We start from the raw sequence: 27,783 nt of genomic DNA, 5'->3' as shown, positions 1-27,783 counted from the left end.
GAAAACCAACAATAAAGCCCTGCAGAAACATGAAGAAAAATACTGTGAAAGTGAGCGAGACCTTATAAATAAAGAAGGAATCATGAAGGGTTTGATTACAAACTGAAACTCTGACAAGACTTCACCTCATCTCTCTACTCTCTGACTGCGTTATGGAATGAAAGCCGCAAATGATCAGGGAGAAAAAGGCAAATTCATTTCTGCAAAGCAAACTAAATCAAACATGTGGACTTAAAAACAAAGACTTGCAAATTTTCCTCAAGACAGCAACTAAAAAGCAAAAGCAGGGGCAGTCTAAAATATTAAAAACGTTTCTTTATATATACATACATATATATATATATATATATATATATACATATATACATATATACATATATATATATATATATATATACATATATACATATATACATATACATATATACATATATACATATATATATATATATATATACATATATACATATATACATATATATATATATATACATATATACATATATACATATATATACATATATACATATATACATATATATATATATATACACATATATATATATATAAAAACAGGAAACTTCTCATTTTCCCATATTTATATACAAAGTGCAAGAGGCAACATGACGGCACAGAGCTGAGGACAGAGGAAGGCACTGACGTGTAGGGCAGAGCTTAGCTACACAGTTTAAATGCTGCATATTTGGTCAAGAAAGACAATTTTTCCTCTGAGATCCAGTATTTTAAAAAAAGAAAAGAAAGAAAAAAAAGAAATCAAATCTCCATCTTGTGAATTGACAAAGCAGAGCTGGCTGCTCCAAACCAATCACTGAACAGATTTAGGAAAAACAGTTTTAAACATTGTATTGCAAGAACTAAAGTTATCATAATAATAAATTAGGATCAATTTGACAAGCTTATTGTGTTATTACAGTATATAGACTTTGGTGACTCTGTCGATCCCTCTCCTAATGACATTACAAATAATAAAGAAATTCTGTAATTCAGCCATATCTTACCACAGAAAATAACACAGATTATATATTTTTGACAGATCAATTTAGGATTTCAAAAATATATTAATGTACCGAAATAATATCAACAAAAGATCAGGGTCACAACAAACCAAAATCACGATTCAGATTATATAAAAATAAAACAAAGCCAAACAAAACTGTATGATGCATTTTAAAGGTGGTGTACCAAATATACATCTTTAAGTTTAAGGCTCGTCAAACATCACGAGGCCAGCCCTGCTTTGACTCCACAAAAAAGAACATCCACAGGTGGAATCCAAACACAAACACAGGAACATATCACAGCGAGACGTGTCAGGAAGTTCAGCTTCATCTCCTTTATCGATGTGCAGGGGAAATGTCCTTAAATATCAAGGATGACAAATGTTGCTTTGTCATCGACTTCTTGCAGTTTGAGCTTCTGTCCGTCACTCACACAAACTCAGCTCGGCCACAGGATTTTGGTTTTGTCACTGAAACAGGAATTAACTTCTCTTTTCTGTGGAACAGAGACAAAACCGCATGCCCAAACACACGCACAAAAAGTCAAGAAATATACAAACGCTCCGACAAACACAAACATATTTGTGCACGAGGCAAGGCCACAGGAAGTGAAACGAGCCAGGCGGCTGACAAATGCAGAGGGTAAGCTGGTCCGTTTGGTTTTGATGAGTCGGTTAATTAGAGGCAAATCTGCAGCTGGATTAAGTTAAAATACTAAACTATATGTGAACATCCTTCAGAATTAAACAAATGCAATCAGCAGTGAAGTACGAGGAGCTCTCATCACATCATTGGATTATCATTTCAGACAGAAGTAGTCGAGTACAGAAAAACAATAAAATCGAATTCCTCAAATGTACCACAGAAAATTGTGGTATCCAGGGACAGTTAAGGTCACTTATGACGGAAAGACTCCAGATGTTTGCTGGTTCAAGCTGCTATACTGGAAAATTTCTCTGCTACTGCACAGATGTCTGCAAATGACTGAATCTTACTTGCATTAGCTAACAGGTGCTAATGTAAGTAAACAGCATCTATTCACTAAAACGGTCACTAGTCATAGTGTTTGCCAACCAACTGCAAGACGACAAATCAAAGGGAACTACTGATCAGACTGCATTTAGGACCAGCTCCACCTTTTTTGTTTTTTACCTGGCTCGGAGGGGGAACAGTGCATTCTGGGAACAGTGCATTTATTTTAGGAGAGTACCGTACACAAAAATAACAAATAAATCAGCTTGGCAAAAAAAAGAAAAAGAATTTAAGACTACAGAAATGTTTTGTCAACGGCAGCATCCTGCTGGGAGAAAAACCTTTTTTTAAAAGTGCCTTTAAGCAAGGCACACACAGCTTAGAAACAGGAAGCAGGCATCTGGGCTCCTTATATTCAGGTTCAGGTTAGAGTGGTCGAAGGAAGCTTGGTTAATCAACTAATTAACCAGTTAATCAGGAGTTGTGGTGTGGATGAGACAAAGTTCGGGTAAGAGTCCGTGTGGAAGCTTTTTTTTTTTTTATTGCAAATGTTACTATAAAAGAGAGAGACCTGTGCTTTTTAACAAGTTTAACATCACCAGAGTGTTACGATAATAGCTTCTGCTCTGATTTAATATCAAGCTAAATTTGAATCAAGTAGTTCTTTCACAATGGAAATAGAAAAAAAAACACTCAGCAAAAGCTCAAAAACCCTTGTAAAACACACAGAGGTGCCTTCAGGGAGACAATAACGTGACGGATGGAGGTGATAACCTGATGGTAAACAGCTGATAGCAAACATATATGCACAGTATTACAGAATCAGTAATACTGTTTTTTGCATCTTCTTCTCCACCTCCACAGTTTTGGTTACTGTCACATGTGTAGCTGTTCCGTCATGTTATCGCCTCTCCAGAAGCATATCTTTTGTGATTTGTTTGATTTTCTTTGTTTACTTCCATTGCATTTTGTTCAACTTCTGTTGTGTTTTGTGTGCTTTCTGGATTGTTTTTCTATTTGCTGGCGTTTCCTTATGTTGCAGTGCATTTGACTTGTCAGTGCAACAATGCATTTAATAACTTTTGTCAAAGGCACTTAAAAAAGTTCACGTTCACGCCGCTTTTCCGAAGCAGTTTTGTATTTTGAAGACAAAATGTTTCTACATTTATAGAAGCAAGTATCAAATTCATGCATGATAAAACAATGAATAATGTTGCACTGGCAGTCAAATACTTTCTTTTACAATGCGCCTGTTGTGCGCCAAAAAGCTGTCGATGGAGTTTCAATTTTAGAAACATGAGAAAACTTTCATTCTGTCTTCCCTCTGGATGGTTTATCTCCACCACCTCCTCCCACCTGACACCAGCAAAAGAACCTCAGCTCAGAACAGGAAGTGGATGTGAGCTGACATTTCTAATAGGAAGCAAGTTTACAGTGTTTAAAAAAAAAAAAAAAAAAAGGCTGAGCCAAGTGCACAGACTCCAGTCATTTTTAGAGAACAAAATAAAACCATTAAAACCCTCTCTGTACACTTCCCAAACAAAGCGATGCATCGTACAGTATGTGCCTAGTATTTGTTTTTTCTCCCATCAGGTTGCAGGAATAGCAGTCAAGCTCAGAACACAAATAGTGGGGAAAGCCCTTTAAGAAAACACAATCTAACCTCCTGAAAAAACAATGTGGCTGAATTCTCAGACATCAGACACGTAACAACAAATCAAAAATTTAAATCAAACTGGTTTCCTCTCCGCAAGCAGGGGGTTCAGAGGTTAAAGACTAAATGTTCTGCATCAGGACGACCTCCGATCCAGTACAGGAACACAGGAATCATAAAATGAAAGGTCTCTTATTGCTTTAAGAATTGAGACAAAGGAGAGTATAATCAAACAGAAACATTAAGAGGCTACCAGACAAAGAACCACACTAAGTTTCAACAGTGACACTGAGCTTAAACTACAACATTCTTTAAATTAGTTAAACCTAGTATTTAGTCAGGACATCCGACTAAAAGAAGGCTTTCTATTTTATTTATGTATTTATTCATCATGTGCCTGGATATCTTTGGCTTTCAGACTGTTAGTGAGACTTACTAAGTCTTTTTATTTTCAACATTTTCTGTAAGGCGATTTATCATTCACTTGAGTTGTTGGAATAATTTAAGTTTTGCTAAAAAAATACTTCTATGGTTCTTTGCCTGAGCTCTTAATAATAACATCCGTCATAACAATGCAAATACTAACGCACATCATCTATTAGTGGTCATGACTTGCATTTTTAGTCTTCTAGAAGCCACTGTTGAAATGCTTTTTTGAATTTGAGGAGTGACTTTCCAGCTCTGAGAGTGTCAAAGCATCATCTGACTGGATTTTACTCTTAAATAAATCTAAAGAACAAAGAGATATTGCTCATGAACTGTCTAAGCTCATTTTACCAGATTTTCCGTTGCTCAGGATTCACCCGTCTTTAAAAGTAACCTGAGACAACAAAAACAAAAAATCTGATGAAAAACTGCATCCAGATCAGCAATTAGGCTTTAATGTACCTTCATCAGTCCCAAACCCAGCAACCTCCAGCTAGGGATTAGGCTGTGGATGAAAACAAGCAGCAAAACTGATCTGATGACAGCATTTAGGTTTTTACTTCACTTTGACTGACCACGCACTCAAGTAACATCCAATCAGGAGAGCTGCATGTAGCTGAAGAGCAGCGGGACCAGGAAGACCACGTTGAAGCCCACTGTCCCGTAGACAATGTAGCGGTAAGGCAGCTCCACCTCCATGTGCTGCCGGGCCTTCCTCAGGTCATCGGTGGGCACTCTGAACACTCTGCACACCAGCGGGATGGTGATGGCCTTCATCACTGCCCGCGTGGCCAACAGCACCAGCACTCCCACAACGAGCCGCAGCATTACAACAGCCACCAGGCTGGGGCTAAGTGCGGGCATACTGAGGGGAAGCTGGTCTGGTGTCAAGTCGGGCATCAGGCCCAGGTGATAGTTGACATGGGAAGCCAAGGCAATGCCGGCACCAGTGCCCAGGATCTGAGCGGTGTCACCGCGAGAGGTGCTCCAGGTGTCCAGGGTGAAGGAGAAGAGGCCCAGGCCCAGGTGGAGGGAGATGATGATGATTGGAGCGTAGCGGCAGGTCAAGTTGAAGCCATCGATCAGGTCCAGGATCGGCAGGAAGAAGCACAGGATGAGGATGCTGTACAGAAACCCGGCGATGACGTCCTGAAGGAAACACAAACACAGAAACTGTAAACAAAACAGCACAGCTGACTGTCATTGACATGTGTTTCACATGTGTGCAGATGAAAGCAACTATGTTGTGAATTTGGACTCAAACAAAGTGTGTGATGTCAGAGGGTGGAGAAGTCAGGAAGGGGCCTGAACAGAGGTTCAAGTGTCTGATCTTTGTTTTTGTCTGAGATCAGATGCAGTCCAGGAAAACAACAACACAGCTGTGTCTACTTTCATCCTGTAAATGTCAACCATGTTCTAGTATCCTCCTTGGTAGGTTCTTCTTCAACAAACACCTAGGAGAATAAAAGCTCAATTCCAGTAAAGTTGGGACAGAAATGATAGAAATGTGTTCCCTCAGCCAAAGTTTATTTAAAATGTACTGACGAAAAGTGGAAAACTGGTCTGTGTTCGATGTGGCCTGGTCCTCTAGACAAAAGACGAGAGCCCATGTGCTTTGTTATTAGTGCTCAGTTCCAAAGCCTTCTCTGATTGTATGGGGTTGCATCAGTGCCTGTTCAGCGAACCAGTGTGACCTGACTGCAAACCAAATTTCCCTCTTGGCTAGAAAACATGATTTATACTGATCATGCATTCTGTGAATAAATGCCGAAACAACACAAGCAGCAGATAAAAATTTTAAAACTGCACCAGCTGATTCAGCAGCAAACTCCCTTTACCAGATAAGGACTGCTATTATTAGGATATTTACTGGAGCATTTCCTTCAAATGGGAACAGGAAGTGCATCAGCATTGACAGGAAACGGGAAAACAGGAAGATCTACATGGTGACAAACTCTGGACTCAAACACAAAGGTCACAGCTGTTTATTTACTGATCTCTGGAGTAAACTGACAGTTGGCTTCTTGCCTCCTCTAAACCTTCCAAGTCTCTGACTTCACCCCAGCTCCTGCTCAATGTCTCCAAGCTGTTTCTGAAATAAGTGCTCGACTCCTTGTATATGGATGGCATTCTGTGATCAGTCTACTAGCAATCTAAGAATCCTTACTACATGGTTCCCACATCACGCTGGCTGTGGTTTTGTGATTGTGATATAATGCTCAGTGTGAGCACCTGTTTGAATGTTGGGGAGGGAAAAGTAACATTTCCTGAAGCACCACAGGGCAACTTAAGGAGCTCTTCAAGTTCAATGTTGGCCTGTGTGTACAGCTACATATTGGTTATGGGTTGGGAAAAAAACAACATTTGTAATTTTCTGTGCATTTTCTGGAGTTGATTTTGATGCACTAAACTAGCACTGATAATATGCAACAAAAAAACAAAATTATATAACCGGTGTGTAAGGATCAAGTTGAAGTCTTTGAACCTGGTTTTAAATGGTGGTCCTGCATTACATAGTAGGACAGGTCTTTCGATCAGAGCCTGATCACAGTTGGCGCTAGTGGGGAAAAAAATTAAGCAAAGGCTTGTGTGCGATGAATGGAATTTCGACAGAGAAGAAAACTTGGTTACAATGTGGCAGCAGAAGCCTCTTTTGTTTGATTCATCCTCCAACTGGTATGGCCAGAAAAAGAAGGGTGTCTTGCAAATGACGTAATGGTAGATGAACTAAAGCCTACGTTTCGCGCTATCATCCTGCAGGATGCATATGGCAAACTTGACACAGTACTCAAATTTATTAAATTATGCACAGCGTAGCATGTAAAGAATAATCCTAATCAGGTCACACTGGTTTGCAGAGTGTATATTGGGAGGAAAATGAGCACTGCCATCAGTGGTATTTCTTTCTTTCTTTTATTGTATGTTTTTCATTAGTATACATGTTTGTTATCATTATGCTATTCACGAGGTCTACTAGTAATCACGTATCTTAAACATTACAAGAATGAAAAATGGGAATCCCTCTAGTCCATTTCTGCTGACAGGCTCAGATTTCCTGGCCATTTACGCACATGCCTACAGCGAAGAGACTCCATTGAGTACGTTGCTATAACGTGTGTGCACACACTGTAAATTAACACTTTATCATTCCTCATTTTGCTAAGCTGGGTGTGTACACTATTTACTTTTGTGATTAGTGTCTGCTTTCCCTGGAAGGAGAAATCAATGATAGCCACTGTAACTTTACACCAGTTTCCATCCACCAGCCAGACACTGGAACATTGCAGCCGTCTCTGGCAGGGTCAGCCCACTCGAATGGCCGCACTGGAAGGAAACTGAGGTCCTGTTAGAGTTTAAGTATCTATTTGGCTGCTTAAGTACATGTTGTGGTACATGTAAGCCCTGAGCTAACAGTCGGTTAGTAGCCCGTGCTGAGCCACGAGCGCCAGAGCCGCAGAGCTGGCGTCAGATGCTGAATCGTAGCTCAGCAACAACTTATGTCCCAGCAGTTCCACTTTTGGCAGATGGTTCACTATAAGGACAAATTTCCCTGTGTGACCATATCAAAATGAGTCAACAGTGAGAAAACCAAATTACCTGTGAGAAGGTAACTGGTGCCAGTGCCATCCCGTATCAGCCTTCTCTCTTAATAACACACACAGTGAGAGGCTGGAAGCTTTCAGCCATCTGTAATTTTCCCCTCCACTGACACCAATGTACTGCCTGAACTAAAATTGTCCAAAAAGAGGGTGTGCCCTTAATGAACAACACGCTGCATGTCATTCAGTAGATGCCTTAATCTTTACAACAAAATAAAAGAGCATTAAATTGTCAGAATGGGTGGCCTAAATGTTGACAGAACCATTAAGAACTCTCCCTGTAAAACACAACCACATGTGCCTACTGCCTGTTCATGAAATTACTGGAAATGATGTACAAGTTCAATTCATGCATCAGTAACAAGTACATGATGTAAATTAACAGCTGCAGCATTATTTCTTAATCAGTGCAACTAAAGAGAATTCCCATTAGTACGCATTATTTTCTTGTTTCATTATTGGGCTTTACAAAATATCCCAAAGTTAGTCACTGACATTGTGATTTTCTTTTTTGCATTTAAAAAAAATACTCGGTGCCGGTTTAGTTACACGTCTTCGCTCTCTCTCGGTCCGCTTTCCTGTCCATCTTCACTGCATCTGTCCACTAAAGGCCAAAAAAATAATCATTTAAATTTTGAGAGAAGACACAGGGGAGGAACTGGAGGGAAATAACAGGATGTGGGCACATACACAGTTGATCGGTATGTTTCTAAATTTACTAAAAATAAAGTTAGTGGAGTTACATCAGACTACTGGGCCTACTAACATATTAAAAGCCTCAAAATCCTATAAATAATGTGATTTGTAAGAAAGCAGTAGTATAAAAGTAAACAAATTGTTGCATTTAAACATCAAAACATTACAGGGAGCTAGAAATTGCATACAGAAATTGCATTCTCATGAACTAGTAAACAGTTCGCAGAACACACCATCATTATCAGGGGCAGAACAGCGTTTTGTCTGCAAGCTCTTCCTGTACAACAAAGGAGGGGGGAAGCAGTTTCATTGGGCGTGATGATTTCCAGATCTCTTTAAGTGCCCTGCAGGCCTGGCACAGCAGACCGATAATAGCTCACCAAGTATTCAAGCTCCAGTCCCCGATTCCCAACAGTGATGTGGAGCCTTCAGCCGTCGGGCTAAGTCACGAGGAAGAAATGAGCTCTGTGCCTGTGCACCAGCAGCTCGAGCCTTCTCAACAAGATTCACATCTTTTTTCTTGACCTGAATGTTGTGTTTCTGAAGTCACTGTTTTTCAGTTAAAGCTTCTGTGACGAGTCACACCTTAAAGTTCACACCCATTTTTTTTTTTTTTCAATAATCCAATCAAATCTGAATAGACAGACATGACGCACACGTGTTCAGAGTCAGACCAGGTTTCAATTTTCAAGGGTATATTTACCACTGAGAAGAAACCAACTTAGAAACATGTAGAAAGATGCTCTTAAGAATTTTATAAGCTGGCTAAATGAGACTGTCTGTACATCTAAACAAGAGCTTATTAAATAACTCCCAATTTACTAAAATAGAGGGGCTTATACTGTAGCAAGTGACGCTTTGTCATAAATGTTTCTTGTTTATATTCCTCAAAGCATTATGGTTGTTAATTGCTCAAATAAAGACAAAATAATTTCCTTACATACAGACCAAAACCTATTTTTATTGAAGGCTAAAAGAGTCTTAAAGAATCTTTGTTATCATTGGTCCAACCCTATGTAATAAAACCTCCTGTGCAAAATGATGCCACCTCTTACTAAGCTGAATGGTTTTTGAGTTCTAGGACTTTATGTGGTAATCAAGGGATTTTTTTTTAACTGTGACAAAATCACCACACTCACAAGTTAAACATAAAACATGGCCAAGTCAAACATTATCACTGACTCAGAGAGAAAGTTACAAGTGACAGGGTCTTTATGTGTTCTCTCACGCCGTGCACAGCCTGCTGCGCTCTCATTTGCTGAATGGAGCAGAAGGAGAGAGATCTGCAAGTGGAGTGGGACAGCAGGACCCCCGTTTGCAAGGCAGTGCTGTCCATAAATATTTCAGAAAGCAATTCTTAGAAAGACCAAATTAAATCACAAAATGTAGCGGTCTACAAACGAGGTGAACTGAAGCATAATAATTCATAAGGATGTGGTAGATTTTTCCATATTAAAATAAGAATACCCAAACCCCAAAACTTCAAATCAATACAACAAAAGCATGACCTACTGAGCAATCAAATATTCTTACTTTTCAACTTCTCAAAATATGAAATCCATACCCAATACTGCAAAACTCCTGTTTATATAAAAAAAAATAATGTGACTACTACACCACACATGGCTTTATTTCAAGCTTTGTGTGACATGGTGAAAAGCATGTGTACACCTTTCACAGATTATATGATAATGTCATTATAAAATGCTCTGGCTGACCTGGCTAAATATCACAGAGTACAAGTATGACATAGTTCAGCTGAGGAGTTAAAATACAGATGGTGCGTCTTTATGATGTCATGGACCGCTGTACAAAGACATGGTTTCTTAAGGCTTACTTAAGGGGGAATTGGTTAAGATCTTATAGATAAACTGACATCATTGCTTAAAGTCAAACCAGGCATGGTGTGTACTGCAACAGTTGCTATGGTTACAGACTTCTTCTTCTTTCTTTTTTTTTTACATTATCCATGGTGAGACAGTGAGGAGAGCCAGCAGGAGTTTCTGGCTTGCTCACAAATACTTTTTAATCAAGAACAGTAAGCGGTCACACTGCAAGAACAGGAGGAGAAAGATGAGGACTTTAACATGAGAGACAGACAAATACATGCCATTTCAAGTATTTCACATAGTTTTCATACAAAACAATGTTGAAGCATCAAGGCCCAAGCATCTGACTGCATAATTAGTGAATGTGCCACAGCTTGTGCTGATCAGGCCTCCCTCAAGTACTCTGTGCCACCTCTTTTGCGGCAGCTGAGCAAAAACCACACCCCACTAACCCAGCATTTACTGTTATTACTTGCTGATAAGCTGACTAAATCTTATTGATTTCACGAGCAAAAAATATATTACTGTTTAAAGGTGCACTTTAATGTGAAGGAGTCTAGCTTTAATTTATGAGCTATTTTTACCCATTTATTCTTAATATAGGGCCACTGGTCCTTTATTTATGGAGGCAAAATGACAAATTTGTCTCGCAGGGCTACATTGTACAGCTATACTGAGAGAAATTTAGTACGTGCTACTTTTATTTAATATTTAAGTAAAAACATAACCAACACTGTGGGTTGGCAGGTTACTATCAGTGATCAAACCACACCTCCATATCGCTGAGGAATCTGATTAGCTTTTAAGGAATGTATTTATTAAGTCACGTGAAGACTTTTTAAGACTAACCCTGGATTTTTTTCTTTTAATTACTCTCTCTTTTTTTAAGACTTTTACCCAATCTCTTGAAAAACTGTAATAAGCTCCTTCCTGGGGCATAACTGCTGCTCCTCAAGCAGCTGTGATTTTGAAGGCTGATTGTTGTCACTCTGCTTAAATGTCAGGATCAATCGTCTCAGGACGCTCATTTCGACTGAACTGTAATCTGACTGACTGCTAAATTAATTATCTTAAACATCTTTCTAGGCCAGCTCTTGTCTATTTGAGGAGAAAACTGGGCCTTTTTGTTGACATGCAGCAGAGATATGAAACCATGCAGGCAGATGTGCATGTGGTTTCTGAGGTGCAGGTCTTCACAGCGACACCACCTGTGGGCAGCCACAGAAAGCTCTTAAAGGTCTCTGATGTGGAATTACTTTCTGAGTTTGTTTGGGAAGATGGCCAGCATGCTGTAACGTCTGCTGGTCTCACACCACCATCCATCACTGACACAGTCATGACCACGGAGAATGTTCCCTCAGCAACAGACAGCCCAACCCCACAAGTGCACCAAGACTGACGTCGTTTACCAGAGAGATTACCCCCGTACAGGCTACCAGACATCTGACCAAAACATCTGTGGTGTCTCCTTTGGATTTTTTCACCACAGAAGTATTAATGTGTTTCTTAAAAATAAATCCATGAAAACATCTGGCATTCAAGCCGAGTCTGACTTCTTAAGCCAGGGTTCATGATTATCTAATATATATATGTATGAACTGCAAAAGGAAGTTGATCCAGACTGACTCCGGATTGAATTCTATATACCCAGGGCTCGCAAAATCGCTAGCCCGACGTCCCGGGGCTAGCAATTTTTCCACTCGGGCTACCAAAACCTATCTCAGCCCTGCCCGTCGGGCTATCATAGGCAGGAAAAATATATGTCAATGCTTTTGCATTCTTTCGGAAATGTAGCTGGGTAATTATGTCATTGGCATCGGTGAGCCACTGTCAATATGTGACATACTGAAATCGCGTTTGAATTTGCGCTTGTTTTTTGCTTTCACTTTGCGATCATGCGAACTGTGTATAGAGAGCGGCAGTACTGATTGGTGAGTGACGATTAATTGCGCACCAATTCCTCTGACATTGTCTTATCATTCATTAGCTTACTATTCAAACGTGACAAGTGAAATCTCCCACAGCAAGCTTAAACTTGTGAGAGGTTGATTGCGCAGAGAGTCGCTGACCGTTATGTGGGTGCGTGTGTAAAAGCAGCAGGATATATATTTTAGTTCTGCTGAGCCAAATAAGACAGGTCAGGGTGAAGAAGTGACAGCCAAAGAAAAGCCTACCACAAAACGGAAATGTTATGACAAATTAGACTATGAGGCAAAAAGAAAGTGCAGCTTTATGGTTTCATGGACAAAAGAATTTCTGTGGCTGAAATATGACAAGCTAAATAAGCAGGGGTGCACATAAGTGGTCCGCAGGTGCGTATTCGCTGTCAAAATAAAAAACGCGCACCAGATAAGAAGTTGCAACGCGCGTTTGAGTACATAAGATTTTCTGGAGGAGGACAGACATTTGTTTAGAACTCTTAAAGCGTTTTTTTTTTTTTTGCCTGTCCCGTTTGGCTCTTTTGCCATCAGGATTATTGTCTAAAGGGGAAGAAAGAAGCCCAACAGATTTACTTTACCAAATGGACCATCCCAGCCTTGCCATAATGGTCTATTTGATTCACCTTTTATTGTTTATTTTATTTTCACTTGCTAAATACGGGACAGACTTGACTGGGGAAAAGAAAGGGGAGAGGGAAAGAAAAACAGCGGGGAAGAGGGACGGGGATAAAGGGCAAAAAACAAAAACCAACAAAATAAGCAGACAAAAAATACATATATCAATCACCTGGATTAAATGTTGAGAAAGAAAAGAGAAAACAAGCAGAAGAAAAAAAAAAGAGCAACATAATAAACAACATCACGATGATCTATGGGAATATAACAGTAAATACTAAATATTAAACATTATTGTGCAGCACGTAAGATCGACAGCGCACAGTGTGCTTTGAGGTAGGAGCCAAAAAGGGTGTAGTTTGTGTGTGTGAGCACCCGTGTGTACACCTGTGAGCATGAATGCGCTTGTATTTAAAAGGTTCCTTCATGTAACGATCTGCTAGAGGGTGTGGGGGGCCACTGCCCCGTCCTCCAGGGCATGAAGCAGGTATGGAGGAGATCAAGACTCCAGACATCCAGAGGCCCTCAGAACACAAGAGACCAAGGAAGACCAACAGAGGGGCAGCCGCTGTTGAAGAAGCAAGCTCCTTTAAGCAATTACTTTGGTTTTCCTCCACCTCCAAAGAAATGTCAGAAGGAGTCTGAACCGCAAAAGAAGCGCGTATTCTCAGAAAAGTGGTTGCAGGAGGTGAGCTGTCAAACGCCACAGAGATGTGGTGCAGAATATGCCGTGAAAATCCCACTCTAGTGGACAAAAACAGTGCCTTTTATATGTAGGCAAACACGCGTTGCAACTTCTTATCTGGTGCGCGTCTTTTATTTTGACAGCAAATGCGCACCTGCGGACCACTTATGTGCACCCCTGTAAATAACATAATGTTCTGCCGGGTGTGTTGTTGGTTTTCCCTCGATTCCTGAGTCGACAAGCGCCTTTGTTACTGGGACCAGTAATTTTAAGAAAGACCTCCATTAGAACCCATGAGAAATGCAAGAAATGCATTATTGCTCAGTCTGCAATATCTTTCCCAGAACAAACACCAACTGCAAAGAACATACTAAAAATAAACCTGAAAAATCTGTTTAGAACAGCGTGCTATGTTGCAAAGAGTGAACTACCATTGGCAAAATTTAGCAGTCTTTGCAAACTTCAAAAAGAATGGCCTCGATCTTGGTTCCACTTACCTCTCACCCGTGACTTCAGTGGAAATTTCAGATTCAGGATCTGACACAGACTGATTCATGTTCTACACAGTTTTACAAGTTCATAGAAATTTCTGTTCAATTAGAACCAAGTATTTGAGTTGTTGATTGTAATTTTTATACAATATTGTAATTTGCGTTTCAACAATTTTTTGATTAATGTTTTGTTTCCGTTACAATATTATACTTTAATGTATAATTAAATTTACATTTTATTCGGGCTACTTAAATTTATTTTCGGCTACCAAAAACTGAAGAGTCCCTGCCCGAAGGGCTACCAGGGATTTTGAAATTTTGCGAGCCCTGATACCAGTCAGCACATACTGGTGGAGCTACAACTAAGTATCTCCAGCTGGTTGATTACATTTTTCCCCCATCTCTTGCAACCTATAGGACTTTGAGAAATATTCTAATGCTGTAGGGAACCTGAGGTATACACACCTCTGTGGTGATAGATTTGTTATGACTGTACTCTGTTAACGTGAGAGCAGATAAAAGAAGCAGGGGCAAGTTTTTGCAGGCACAAACATCAAGTGTTCCACTACTAATTCTCGCTGATGGTATATACAGGCCTAAGCATGCTCATGACAGAATCACTGGTCCAGATTAGCTGAAAGGCATGGTTAGTACAGGTAAGCTCTAAACCAGGGAGTGGGTAAAGGACCACATGAAAAACTGGGACTGTTGATAAGCTGAACTTAAATCTACACAATATTAAGTTTTTCTGGTGTTTAACTTGGCTCCTTTGCCATCTTTGTTGCCCGACTCTTGACCTTTGAATCCATCTATTCCACCAGTTTGCTGATTCATGTGGCACCTTGACAGAATTGAGCAGACAGTTAGTCATGAGTGGGACTAACACTGTTGTCAAGTTGTGTGCCAGTGCCAAGGAGCAGTAATAACAAACAGAAAATGAGAAAATGAGAAGTGAAATAATAACAGCAATGGCGACAACATCTACTGGCATGCATTTTTAATATTGCGGTGTGATTCACTTCCTCACTGTAGTTGGTTAGTTCGGAAGCAGGGTCAGACTGAAGATTCAACAGTGTAAGGAGTAGACAATTACGTCTGATATGAAACAACCATTACTGTTCATTTGATGATTTATTGTGAACATCACAGTTTGGTATATGTGAGGAGATGCACTTCCATAAGTATGAACTCCACAAACAGCACAGAACTGCAGTGGTTCACCTACCTTCTTTTTGTTACCTTTAGCTGCCTTCTCAACATTTTAACACAGGAAAGCTACTGTTTGGACTAAAGTTCAGATTACACCTCCTGCTTAACATCAACAGCTTGAGAGGTTTCCTGTTTCTGAGCCTAGCTGTTAATCACAGTATAAAACAAAGACATTTTCAAGTTCCCATCCACTCAAAATCATGTTCCTTCCCTTGGAGCTGGACTGATGTATGTGCAGTGAGCCTGTTCACCTCTTTTCTAAGCTCACCTAAGATCTGAGGTTAACACATGAAGACAAAAGCAGGATTTTGAAATGTCACTAATCCATCCTCCGAGTGTGACATTTAAATATTTATTAGTCCCAAAAGTTTTAAAAAGAGAAAGAAAACAGAATCCTTTTTTTGTTAAAGTGCACAGAGACTTGAACAACCACTATTACACAATGACATCATAACTGAAAGTGAACTAGAACAGACAACTTATTAAATGGTAACTTATTTTAAAAAAATAAAAAAATAAAACAATTACACATATCTTACTTGTCTTAAAAACATATCCTTCTTTGTTTTTATTGCCACATGGGAGTGCGTCATACACTACTATCCCGAAAGGAGCAATAACACATAGTCAATTATTTGCCTGCCGTTGCTGAATTGTTGAACCGGTAAATTGTCTGTGGTTCTGTGAGACTAGCGGTCACTGTACAAATATATTAAACATAAATAAATAAATGCATCCAAAGCCAAAAACTACAGCAGCCTTTAATAAGTGTTGAAATATATTTTCTTTCTCAACTAAGTAATGTATTACTTTACTTATTTACTCCTCTTAGTTACTTACTTACTCCTTCATTATACTCTGCATAACCATACATTTGCATTACTCTGCAACATGCCCTGAGATGACGATTTGTCACAGTTAACAGTTAACCTTAACTACGTGCCCACACACTGGTACAAATCACTACTGTCGCTGTTCGTCCAAGAGACCTTCTATGATGTTTAAAAACACAAGATGATATTAAACATGCCCTTCATTTGGCAAGACTGCAAGTCTGTGTTTGTGTGTGTAAGAGATCGATCACACTCACCAGCACTGAATGCATTCCCATGTAGATTCGGCTGGAACAAACCAGCAGACACCAGCAGAGAGCCAAGATAAAGCCCAGTGTGGACGGGTACTGTGGAGGTGGAAAGGACAAGTTTAAAGACATCTAAAAAGCCTAAAAAGCCTAAATCTTCACATATGAGACGACATGTTTAATATTTTTACTTTACAATAACAACTAATTATGCATGAAACAATGCTTAAGGGATGTAGTGCAAAATAAAAAAAAAAAAGTGTATTCTGAACTGCACTGCATGAGCATGCTTTACATCAAAAAGTGCACCGCTGTATCTGTCAGTGAGTCACTGTATAAAGCTAACCTATCAAATGTATGTTTATTGTTCTGTATTTGCATGTCAACAAAAGAACTCATGTCGTGGGAGTAGAATTTCATCCAGAACTTATTCACTTTGCAGCTCATAATGAGCCTTGATAAAATGTTGCCGTGATGTATTGGATATGATTATCTGCTAATGTGTACCAGACTCAAATGTCCTCATAAATGTTTCAGCAATTTTGCCACTTCCTTATCAGATGTTCCTGGCCTGCAGCATTGAGAGGAGGGAGCCAAGGCGTGTTTACTTGTATAACACCTTTGAACAACACAGCAAAATAACCACCTTATGTAAGGCATAATATATAAAAGAAACACATAGCAATTTGAATACACATGAATAGGATTTGAAAAAGGAAAAGAAAAGGAAAACATAAGGTAACAGCAACTACCAACTAGCTGAAGTATCAATCGGACATAAAAATATATTATATATATATATACATATATATGTGTGTGTGTGTGTGTGTGTCAACGAAGTTTATGGTACAATCTTGGTGATGAAAGATGCAATTATGTCCCAAGTCAAAGGGCTGTTTTAATTTCCAGAAGTTATCTTTAAAGGTGCAGTTCTGCATCACAAAATTTCTATTAATTTACTAATAAATACCAGTTCAGTACATTTATACTCCAGCATGTACTTATTTGTAATACAAGTTAGGAAAGCAGTGTTTAAGTTGAGCCTTATGGTACCTTGCAGAGAAAAGAATGATTGCGAGTCTTTCTTTTGTTGAGGCATCCAGCTTTTTTTAATGCTGGTTTTGGGTCAGTATTTGGTATTAGAAGTTACCCGAAGCCTAACTGGATCAGAGCATCCACCGATTCAGCATGCAGAAAGACTGAGAAAAGACACAATGAGTGACAGTTTGACTGGAAGAGAAGGCAGAGGACTGAGTGAGCAGCTGAGGTTTGCACACTTGCTAAAAACTTTTTGCGGTCCATGCTGTGGATACTCTGTGTTTAGATGGCTCATATTCCCTCTCTCACAACAGAATTACAGTGCTAATCCCACAACATCACAGCATCTCCCAGCACTGTGGCCTTCAGGGGAAAATGACTCATGAGAGCTACCTGATGGTGCTCGATGAAGGCTGATTAAACAGAGATAAGGTACTGATTTATGGGGGTGACACACTTGACACCAATTTCCAGTGAATAATCCTGTGATACTGCAAACAGTTGCTCACTGCAGATGAGGCAGAAACCTTATTAAATATACAGCTATGAGATAGCTGCCTTAAACACATTGTAACAAACCTGAATGAGCTTTTATCAGGGTTTTGTTGCATTTCTAGGGCCTTTTTTTTAATGACTGGCACCAGTGTGAAATTCTGGGTCATGGCACATAACAGAGACCGATATTAAAAATACATTTTACTCCAACTTTCTCCATTTAAAATTTATGGAACTGACTGTCTTTGTAATAAAAGACATGATTTCTTCCTAACAATGTAGCTACTGCAGACAAACTACAGCTAACCACAGCAGCACCTTTATTCACCTTTATTATTTCCACATAGGCTGCCAGAGGGCACAAGTTACTGCACACTACAGTCACACTTCTGACATTTGTGGAAACCAAGCAGGACTTATTTTTGTTATGTAGTGAACTCGACTAGCATCTGAATCATTGCTCTTAGTTTCCACCATTCCATGTTACGGCTCAATCATGGTAGATAAAAACAGGAACCTCCTTGTGACCAGGAAACATCAGTGTTTGCCTGGTGATTGCACTGAATTCCTTTGCATTCAGCGACTGACAGCAAAGAGTTGCAGTAAGCAAGTGGTTTCCCAGAGGTTGAGCATGTAACACCCTCAACTACTTCTGAACTCAAGGCACTTGGACAAGCTACTAGGGGGAAGGCATTGGAATTATATTTCAGCCATCCACATTCGGAGTGAGCAGTAGGCATCTTTCGTGAGGACAAAGTAGAACGTTGCACCAGAAAGGCGACTCTTTAGCATATCCTACATTTAGCAAGACTCCTGCGAGACTCTTCTACAGGTGTCTTTTTAACCAGTGAGTTTTCAATTATAAACTCTAAGACCTTTTTCAAGAATGGGGTCAGCGCAGAGGGAGATGCTGGTTGAAAAATAAAGCGCCTTTATGTGTGTGGATTAGCTGTGAAGCCAGGTCAGATGCAGGAGCCCGACACACAGATTGACACTGTGACTGAGAAAAATCAGCTGAACTTGGTGAGGGGGACGGGGGCTGTGGGGAAACCATCAAACAACGTTCTCTGGCTGCGTGCAAACACAAAACGTGTCTCTGGTTCATGTCTGCATATCCACTCTGGCCTTGTGTCTGTGACCACAGCAGTGGTATGGCGGTTGCCTCATGCAAAGCTTTATGGACATGGTGTGCTTTCTTCTGTGGGTTGTGGTTCTCTGCACACTGCTCACTGAGCCTCAGCGCTGAGTTTTCTCAGTATTCTCCCACATGACATATACTGTAAATACATAGGTCTACACACACACACACACACACATACACACATCCAAAGCACACAGTTCCCAAGGTGTGCTGTGTTTGACTTAGAATAGTGCCAAGATGTAAACTGAACTATGTTGAGGCTATGCACAAACCAAAGTTGTGAATGACTTTCTCATGTTTGAACTATAATACCGCACTGTAGGACAGCCCTGACCTGAATACTGATAATACGATTTACAGTGTTTAGTTTGGTTGCTAGAAACTGCAGCTTGAAACATTTGCAGCTCAAAGCGTCAACCAGAAAAACAAAGGCTTTAACAATGTAAGCTGCTGATCTGTTAAAGGAGATTTAGAATCTTTTGAACGAAACTATTGTTTTAGTTGCTCCCTTTTCATTTCTGACATATCAGACATATTCCACGCTCAACTGATTACCTGATTTAGGAGCATCTACTTAACAACATATTTACATGACATATTTCTGAGGTGATGTCAGTCAGTAAAGGCACTTATACTCAACTAGTTGCTAGATACTCTGAAAACCATAACTTTGGGTATCGCAATTTTGGGTTGAATATGATCCAAATAACATTTCAGAGATGGGCAATGTCGAAGCGCAGGGTTCAGGTTAATACTGGAGAGAAAGACCTACAAGCTGGAAAAGGCTCGGCCACACCTTTGTATAGGCATAAACAATAAAAAACTGGACAGCCTTACTGCTTGAGAAAACATTAAACAGTAATAAACAAAGAAACAGTTACAGGCACTCCTCACTTTTATTATCAGTCAATCTTCCAGTTCCCTAAATCATAAACTCTTTCATCTATAAAATGATTCTCTCCTTTAGTCCATTATTTGTTTCATAAAAAACTAAAACCAGTGAAAAGGCCCTTCTGCATTTTAAAGTTATGTGTTCTCATCAGAGTAGGAGAAAATAATATTTCATCAATTTATCAGCCATTTACGAACATAATTACAGTTTAATCAACTACACTGGGCAACTGAGCATCATCTAAAGCCTGAAGACTTCCAACTTACATTTATAGTCTCACTGGACACTTTGTTCCACGCACCTGTTCAGCTGATTTTTAAATGCAAAAATCTAATCAGCCAATCACATTTCTACAACTCACTGCATCTAGGAACGCAAACATGGTCAAGACAACCTGCTGAACCTGATCAGAAGGGGGAAGAAAGGTGATTTAAGTGACTTTGAACAATGGCATAGTTGTTGGTGCCAGATGGCCTGGTCTGATTTGCAGACATCAACCGCCGCTTGGGTTTAGAGAACAGTCGAGAGTGCTTCAACTGATAAGAAGGCAACAGTAAGTCAAATAACCACGTTTTACTTAAGATTTATGCTTCAGCAGGAAATCTAAGCTATTGCTATGTCATAACCGTAAACCTCTATGAAACCCCATGCCTAGCCTGACCTGCACCTCCATGGAAATGTAACTGCAAGTCGCACTGACTGGCCTGTTCGGTACTGTTGGCTCCTCCTATGCATTTTCACCTACTTTTTTGGAGCGGTTTTTGATTTCATCAGTGACAGAAAACAATGATTGTGTCATTATTAGGAGTCATAATGACAGCATCAATATAAAGACTCACAAATGTCAGCAAACTCCTGGAGAGAGATTGCAGAAACTATCAGGAATTGATGTAAGTGAAAGTAGTAGAAAAACACGAGAGACAAATATATTTATGTCATGTGTCCCAGTTGAAAAAGCCTACAAGTCTTTCTCTTCATGCGTTTCTTCTTCCTCTGATCAAGAGTAGTGCCATTTTGTTTTCGTTTGTGCCACACAGAAGGCCCCACAATCAATGAATCAGCACTATCAATCATATCATAATATATTTACGTGGCCAGTGAGCCCAGTATCAATTCGTACAACTTGGTGATCATAATTAAATAATAAATACATTTAATAAATAAATAAATGTATTATTTTATAATAAAAAAAATATTATAAAAAATAATAATTTTAAAAAAGATCATTGACACAGTTTATTAATTTCATCTGGTAAACAGTATTGCTTGTTTGATTTATTTGTTCCCCGGCTTCCTGTCATTTTCCAAAAAGTGCAAAACAGCTTGTAAAGCTCAGGCTGTAGTTAGGAAATGCTATACTGTTAAACTCATTCAGCTGGCAGGAAAAGCTGCAATACTCCCACCTTATGTTCCTGCTTGAAGACGGAAGTCTCACACAAAGCCTGTTGTTTGTGTTCTGAATCAACTGGACAACATCACAAAACTTGCTAAGAGCCATTTACTAACTTCTGCAGTATATTCTGCAGAAGTTAGTAAATGGCTCTTTACTAACTGTGGAAAAAGAGTACGGCACTTTTTTTCCACAGCTAATATTACAGCCTATTTCAAATTCCACCATCAAATTACTTTGTTTCCCTCTTTAGCGTTTTATATATCCTTCAGTCCTCCTCCTTCTTTCACTTTACTGTAATAATCCCCTCTCCATGTTTCTAAACACCTCTGGGCTTTCTCTGCTTCGTGTCCTCTAGTCTCATTTTCAAACTGCTCTTCTGTCCAGTTCTTCATCAACTCCTTCAACTTTAATCTACATTATCTTCCATAGAACGGCATCTGACTCGAGTTACTGTCTGAGCAGGAGGAGGGCGGTAGGATGGGAGGAGGACTGAATGGCTGCGGTCCATCTAAATCCAAACATTCCTGCTCTGCTCAGACAAGTCGACCAGCGAAGCAGAAGGAAACTTCACAGAGAGGCTGCAGCAAAGAACAGCTGGAGTGATGCATGGGATAATGATATTAATGGCAACTCTGAACTGCAGAAACAAGCTATAAACCTCAATGGAAACCTCCTTTTCCATTGTTTCTTCTTTCTTTTTCCTTTTTAAACAGATTTCTGTAAAGTGATGACACCACCCAAGGTCGGAGACAAGCCAATGCTCTTAATGAATCACAAGTCACACTACACAACAGGGGAAATTACAGTAGCTGATTAGCTGGAAAGTGACAAGATCTGTATATATTATGCTGGATTTCCTTGCTGTTTGATTTGAAAGCGCCTGAAAATGTAACCATCAGATTTTTTTTGTGACTAAAATAGCAAAACTAACATGGCCAGGCAGCTGGTGCCACCAGATGTCAAAACATCTAAAAGATGACAGCTTTGGACTTCACTTGACGTTCTTTAACACACACCAGACACACAACACAGACATTAGTGTGAGAAAATTCTTCTTCATACATCGACTGAGAACCAGCTTCCATAATTTTCAGAAATTTACATGTCTGGAAATTAAAGAGTGTCACGCCTTTGTAAACCCCCAGTTAAGGGAACACTGAGGAGAAACATGAGAAGAAAACAAATACGTGAATCTGATTCAAAAAGTGAGACAAAGGTCAACATCTTATCTGGTGTTGAACACATGCGAGTCAGTGGCTTGTATTGTTTGGTGCTGAATAGAGTTTGGCTCGTTCAGAGCGTGTAGTGTGAAAGAAGTTTTTCACACTTCATACACTTTTCAAATTTAGGCTGTCAAATAGACAGAGAGCTGTAGTGACAGTAAAGATAAAAGCAGAGTCCCAGGCACTAAATCAGTCTTATCTCAGTTGTACACTGGAAGGTCAGGGGGCCAGCTCTCCTGCTCTGGCTCAGACAGACACAGAGGCAGAGTGTAGTAAATCAGTACTAACTCTGCTGTGATTTCAACCTCAAAAGACAGCAATCCTAATCCCACCTATTTCAATTTACAAATCCTGGCATTTCTCTCTGTAAATGACCCACACCACAGAATATACTGTCTGAGGCTTGTGGTTAATGATTATTTTCATTATCAGTTAGGCTGCTGATTATTTTCTCAGTTATTTTGTCTATAAAATGTCAGCAAAAACTTTTTCAGGTCGCATCTTCAGATTTTTTAACCTACAGTCCAAACCAAAACTTTCAGTTTAGCGTCACATATGACAAGCTTCTCACATTTGAGAAGCTGTGATCATGAAATGTTTAGCATTTTGGCAAACAAGATGAGAGGACTTTAATGAGGACTGTACACTGACCACAGCGAGAGTAGGATTTAGTGACGAGTCCATGCAGAGCAGTACCCTTGAGCAACACTGCCTTAGACATGCAGTTAAATGTAGATAAGCAGTCCTGCAATCAGCAAGAACCACTTCAGATAAATGTACTTCATCCTGTCATTTCACCTTGGTAAATGGACTATATAGTGTGCAACAGAGCTAATGGTGAGAGTTTTTCATATACACTGGTATTTTTGTGTATATTAACAAAACAGAAGAGCTCATCTTTGTAACGTGTAGATAACCACTGTCAGCTCTCGGTAATCAAGAAGCAGGCTATGCAAATCAACCTATCATATCCTGTTCACTGGAATAGGCAGATGTCTTTATGTCCTATGTTAATAGTTAATATCGTTTGAGAACAACAACAACTAGTATACTCAGAGAAAATCAGCAGCAGCTATAGATATATCATTCAGAGATTAATCAGCTGTTCAAAGGATTCTTTCATCTTGTTTTGTTGATCTGCTCATTAGGTAATTGCTCAGTGGTAATTGTACTTGACTTTCAGGTTACACTTTTTCATATTTATTGGAGAACCATAAAAAAAGTTTAAAAATTAGAAATTAGAAAAGTTTCTGTCACTAACAAAAATGCCTGCCAAAATCTTGTCGAGTTTCTTCTATTTCTTTCTTTTTTTTTAATGAATCAAACAGTCGTCCTACAGCTTGTCGTGCACGTTCCTCACTGTGTGGATGCACAGTAAGACAACAGAAGTGGACTCACAGACTGTGGTTTTTTGTTTTTTTTTACAGACTGGACACAATGTGGTGTTGTTCCTCCAGACTGAATAGGAGGAGATGAAGAAAGCAATAACAGAAAATGGATTGTTAAAACAGAATTCCAGCATTAACGTTATTCAAATGATTTTCGAGCATTTTAAAATGTTTTTAATATTTTAACAATGCCAAAAACCAGAAAGCTTAATGTGAGCTTTCAGCTAATTATCATCAGTTGTGTAACTACTGATTTGCATAACTGATGCTGCTGACAAGGGACTTCATTATCACGTTACCTTTTGCCAACTTCCTCACTTTTGCAATAATCATCTAAGTATTGAAACGATTATTGCAAAGTCAGAGAATTATTAAAAGACTATTAAAAGTCACAGAATTGCCCCAAATCCAAGATGGACAATTCTAAAACATTAGCTGCTTATTTTATCCAATCAGCAGAGTAATATCAGAGAAAATTAGCAAATATCACATCATCAAAACTGGTATTGGACTCTAAAAGCTTTCTTTTTAGCTGTGTTAGGAGCGTTCTGCGCCATAGGCCAGTCAATTGTAGTTGGGCTTTCAGTCTTTGCTGTAACTATAGCAAGCATGATTTCATGCATTAAATTACCCAGTCAAGAGTCAGCTTTTGTCTTCATGCAGCTTCCATAGTCACCCGACAGCTGCTGTCACTATATCCACTGACCCAACAGCTCATTAATTGTTAATGATGGCACTTCAGAAGAATGACTTCAGAGGGCAAAGTCTCAGTGACATTGTAGAAAAGACTGGCACGTGGTCACATGGGTTGCAAAATAGCAAAAGGGTGCATGGTCAGGTGATTACATGGAGGATCATAGGTCTGACATCAAATTACAGACATATATAAAATAAGTTTCTGCAGTCCCCTTCAGCCTGTTACCCACTACTCTCTACCTCACCTTTGGACTATTAAATTATTTGGACTGCAGTATAGACCCAGAACAGTACAGGTATTCAAACTACGAGACAGTTTTACCAACGCGTAGCTCAATGGGCTAGCTGTGAAACTGCAAAGTGAGTGCCATCCAGACACCTGCACCCAGATGACAGCCACAGAGCAGTGGATCTTTTTATGTGCTGCCCACAAGACACCCAAAGAATGCCCTGCCATCGATTACACCAGGCACACGCTGGACGGAGCTGCCTGCCTTCTTAATAGCAACAAATACTCAACAAATACAGCCCCCAGTTCTAAAAAGTGAAGCTAATGGCTAAGTGCCTTCAACATGCATTTAATGTGTTAGGCAGGAGGGGGCTTTGTGGTAGTAAAAAGAAATCTGATTGAACAGAAGTCTATGGGGAGATTGCTTTCAACACTCACGATCTAGACCTTTGGTAAACATATTCCTGATGCGTTTATGAGCTCCACCTCTAGTTTTAGTTCTTACGGAATACAACATTATGTCCATTTTGACAATTATGGTGCCCATTCGAGTCAAAAGGAACTAAGTGCTATATACTTTAGGGCACACCTATCTTATAATTGACAATTTGCTAAAATATGAGCATGCTGTGTCTCAGTTTCAGTTGAATTGCTGGTTTTGCAGGTTCAACTTAACTGTGGACAATTTTCACCATTTCCTAAACTTGGACCCAACCAATAGAATAAATCCACGAATTTAGGCTCATTACATACACATCGGTATTTGTACGTATGTGGTAAAAAAACAAAATGCCAGCCAGTATCAGAAGCTCTGCTATTTTACCATGATCTCACAACTTAGAATATGATATGATTTAGTGGCTTCAATGTAAATTCTTAGTTTGTGAAACACTTTGCTGCTTTAAATACTCCATAAATCCATTTTCTTCTGCTTATCCAAGTTTATCCTATCCCTGCTGAGGCAACAAGCAGGGTACACCCTGTCACAGGGCTAACACAGAGAGACACAAGATACAACCCCACTGCCTGCATGTGTTTGGACTGTGGGAGGAACTGGGAGTTTCTGGAGGGAAAGCAAGTAATTAATAATAGTTTAGATTTGAGTAAAGCTGTTACACTGTACTGCAAATAAAATATATTGATAAACAGTATATAAAAAATTTGGAATGTATATACTTAACACATGCAGCTTGTGGGGATAGGTTAATTGGATAATCCAAATTGCCACTAGGTGTGAATGTGCGAGTGAATGTGAGTGTGAATGGTTGTCTGTCCCTGTGTGTTGGCCCTGCGACAGACTGGCGACCTGTCCAGGGTGTACCCCGCCTCTCGCCCTATGACAGCTGGGATAGGCTCCAGCGCCCCCGCGACCCTGAAAAGGATAAGCGGAAGCGAATGGATGGATGGATGGATACTTAAAAAATTAAATGTTGGTAATCAAGTAATAAGCAGATATGTTGTATAATTTAACAAAAGCTACAGAAATGAACTTGTTCTTTCATATTCTTTTGACACAAAACCCTTTTAAATAAAATATTAGATATATTCCCCCTGTAAGGAGTCGTGTCTGCAGCAGGTGTGCGTGCAGCTTCCAGGGTTGCAACAGAGTACATTAAATGAGGGATGAAAAGATGATTTCTTTCGATTTTACCCACGTGGCAGAGTTTCTGTCGCTCCACCTGCGTTTCCTGTGCTCGCAAATGAACCCTAACAATTTCACTTGCGTATAAGGAAAAATATGCTGTCAAATATTATAAAATATGACAAAGCCAACTTCCCCCGTCTTTTTCACTGAAATTAAGAGGAAGTGGCTCCAAACCACTTCTCTTATATCCAACGGTGTGACATCCAGTTTGTGTGTGTGAAAATGATTTTACCTCCCAGCGGCCGTAGGTCATGAAGTACAGGGCGAAGGGGATGGCTGTGCCGGACATGGCGTGCGTGGACGGCATGCTGTATTCGGAGTTATAAAACACCTCCACTTTGACCACAGGCGGTGAGGCCGGTCGGGACCAGCCGAGCACATCCTTGGTACACTGTCCCAGGTACATGACCCAGACCCACACCATGATCAGTCGCCTGCTGATGAAGGCGTCCACGTTCCACGTTATGAATGGGAAGAAAGTGATGTAGAAAGTCTCGTTTCCCAGCTCGGTTCCGAAAGTGAAGAGATAGTACAAGAAGCGGTTGTCGATCAGGAACTCCTGCCCGTCGTCGCCCGTTAGAGAATTCTTGCGGAGTGGCTTTACCTTGCTGCTCCGTGGGGGACCCAAGACTCCTCCGACCTGGCTCTGCTCACAATCGGCTGCCCGGGATAAGTCTTGCGCGGATCCGCTGCGGACGCCCGGACCCGCGGGGCTGCTGCCCACACCAACCGTCTCTCCCCGGCGATCGCCGCAGACACCGCTGTCCCATTCTGTGACGGGGTTTCACCTTTAAAGTTATTAGCAACGTTAGAGTCCCCAATCCTTCTCCGAAGCTTCGCTGACGCAGTTTGCATTATCTCTCCTTCCCCAGCTCCTACAGAGGACAAGTTTTCACGGTCATCCTCTCCGGCGACGTGATGATGACAAGCGCCGTTGTTGTGCGAGTGAGCCCGGTCCGCTACCTTGCTGCTGCCGGTGGTCGTAAACGTGCCCCGTACCCCGCAAATGTTCTGAAAGCGGGCGACAAGGTGAGGGTCCTGGAGGTAGTGGCATAGCTCTTTCATTTTCTCCATGTTTTAATTCCCTCTGACGACTCGCGAAGAAACGCGTACTCCGTTACTTTCTCCGAACTGTGGATGCTAGCTCCCCGGCTAACGTTAGCGAGCTAACCCGTACATCATGGCAGAGCGGCACTTAAAGGTGAACCCTTGAAGCATTTGCAAACGGTAGAAAAAAATCTGACAACAACTTGAGTCGTTTTAAAATAAGAAATTCCGTTTTCAGTTAAACCGTATGGGATAAAAAGAACCGGAGGGCTCCTGCCGTTCGTCTGAGGCTGGATGGGATAAACGTTCCGCTATGTGCAACTGTCAGATCCACGAGAGGTCCGTGGAACGCGCCTTCCCCGTTGCCTTCAGGTGCTGCA

At 40.2% G+C, this 27,783-nt stretch overlaps 1 protein-coding gene across 1 annotated transcript; it reads right to left on the bottom strand.

Annotated features, from left to right (window-relative positions):
- Window positions 1-1,316: 1,316 nt before the first annotated feature.
- Window positions 1,317-27,000, bottom strand: sgpp1b (sphingosine-1-phosphate phosphatase 1b). The gene is made up of 3 exons (XM_003451196.5): window positions 26,589-27,000; window positions 16,226-16,315; window positions 1,317-5,220 (listed from the first exon to the last, which is right to left on the bottom strand). The coding sequence occupies exons 1-3, from the start codon at window positions 26,778-26,780 to the stop codon at window positions 4,669-4,671; spliced, it is 834 nt and encodes a 277-aa protein (XP_003451244.3). The 5' UTR covers window positions 26,781-27,000; the 3' UTR covers window positions 1,317-4,668.
- Window positions 27,001-27,783: the final 783 nt, after the last annotated feature.

The sequence above is a fragment of the Oreochromis niloticus genome, linkage group LG19, assembly GCF_001858045.2.
Source record: "Oreochromis niloticus isolate F11D_XX linkage group LG19, O_niloticus_UMD_NMBU, whole genome shotgun sequence".
Taxonomy (NCBI): Eukaryota; Metazoa; Chordata; class Actinopteri; order Cichliformes; family Cichlidae; genus Oreochromis; species Oreochromis niloticus.
The sequence above is the reverse complement of the archived record's forward strand: the minus strand, read 5'-3'. Positions and strand labels throughout refer to the sequence as shown.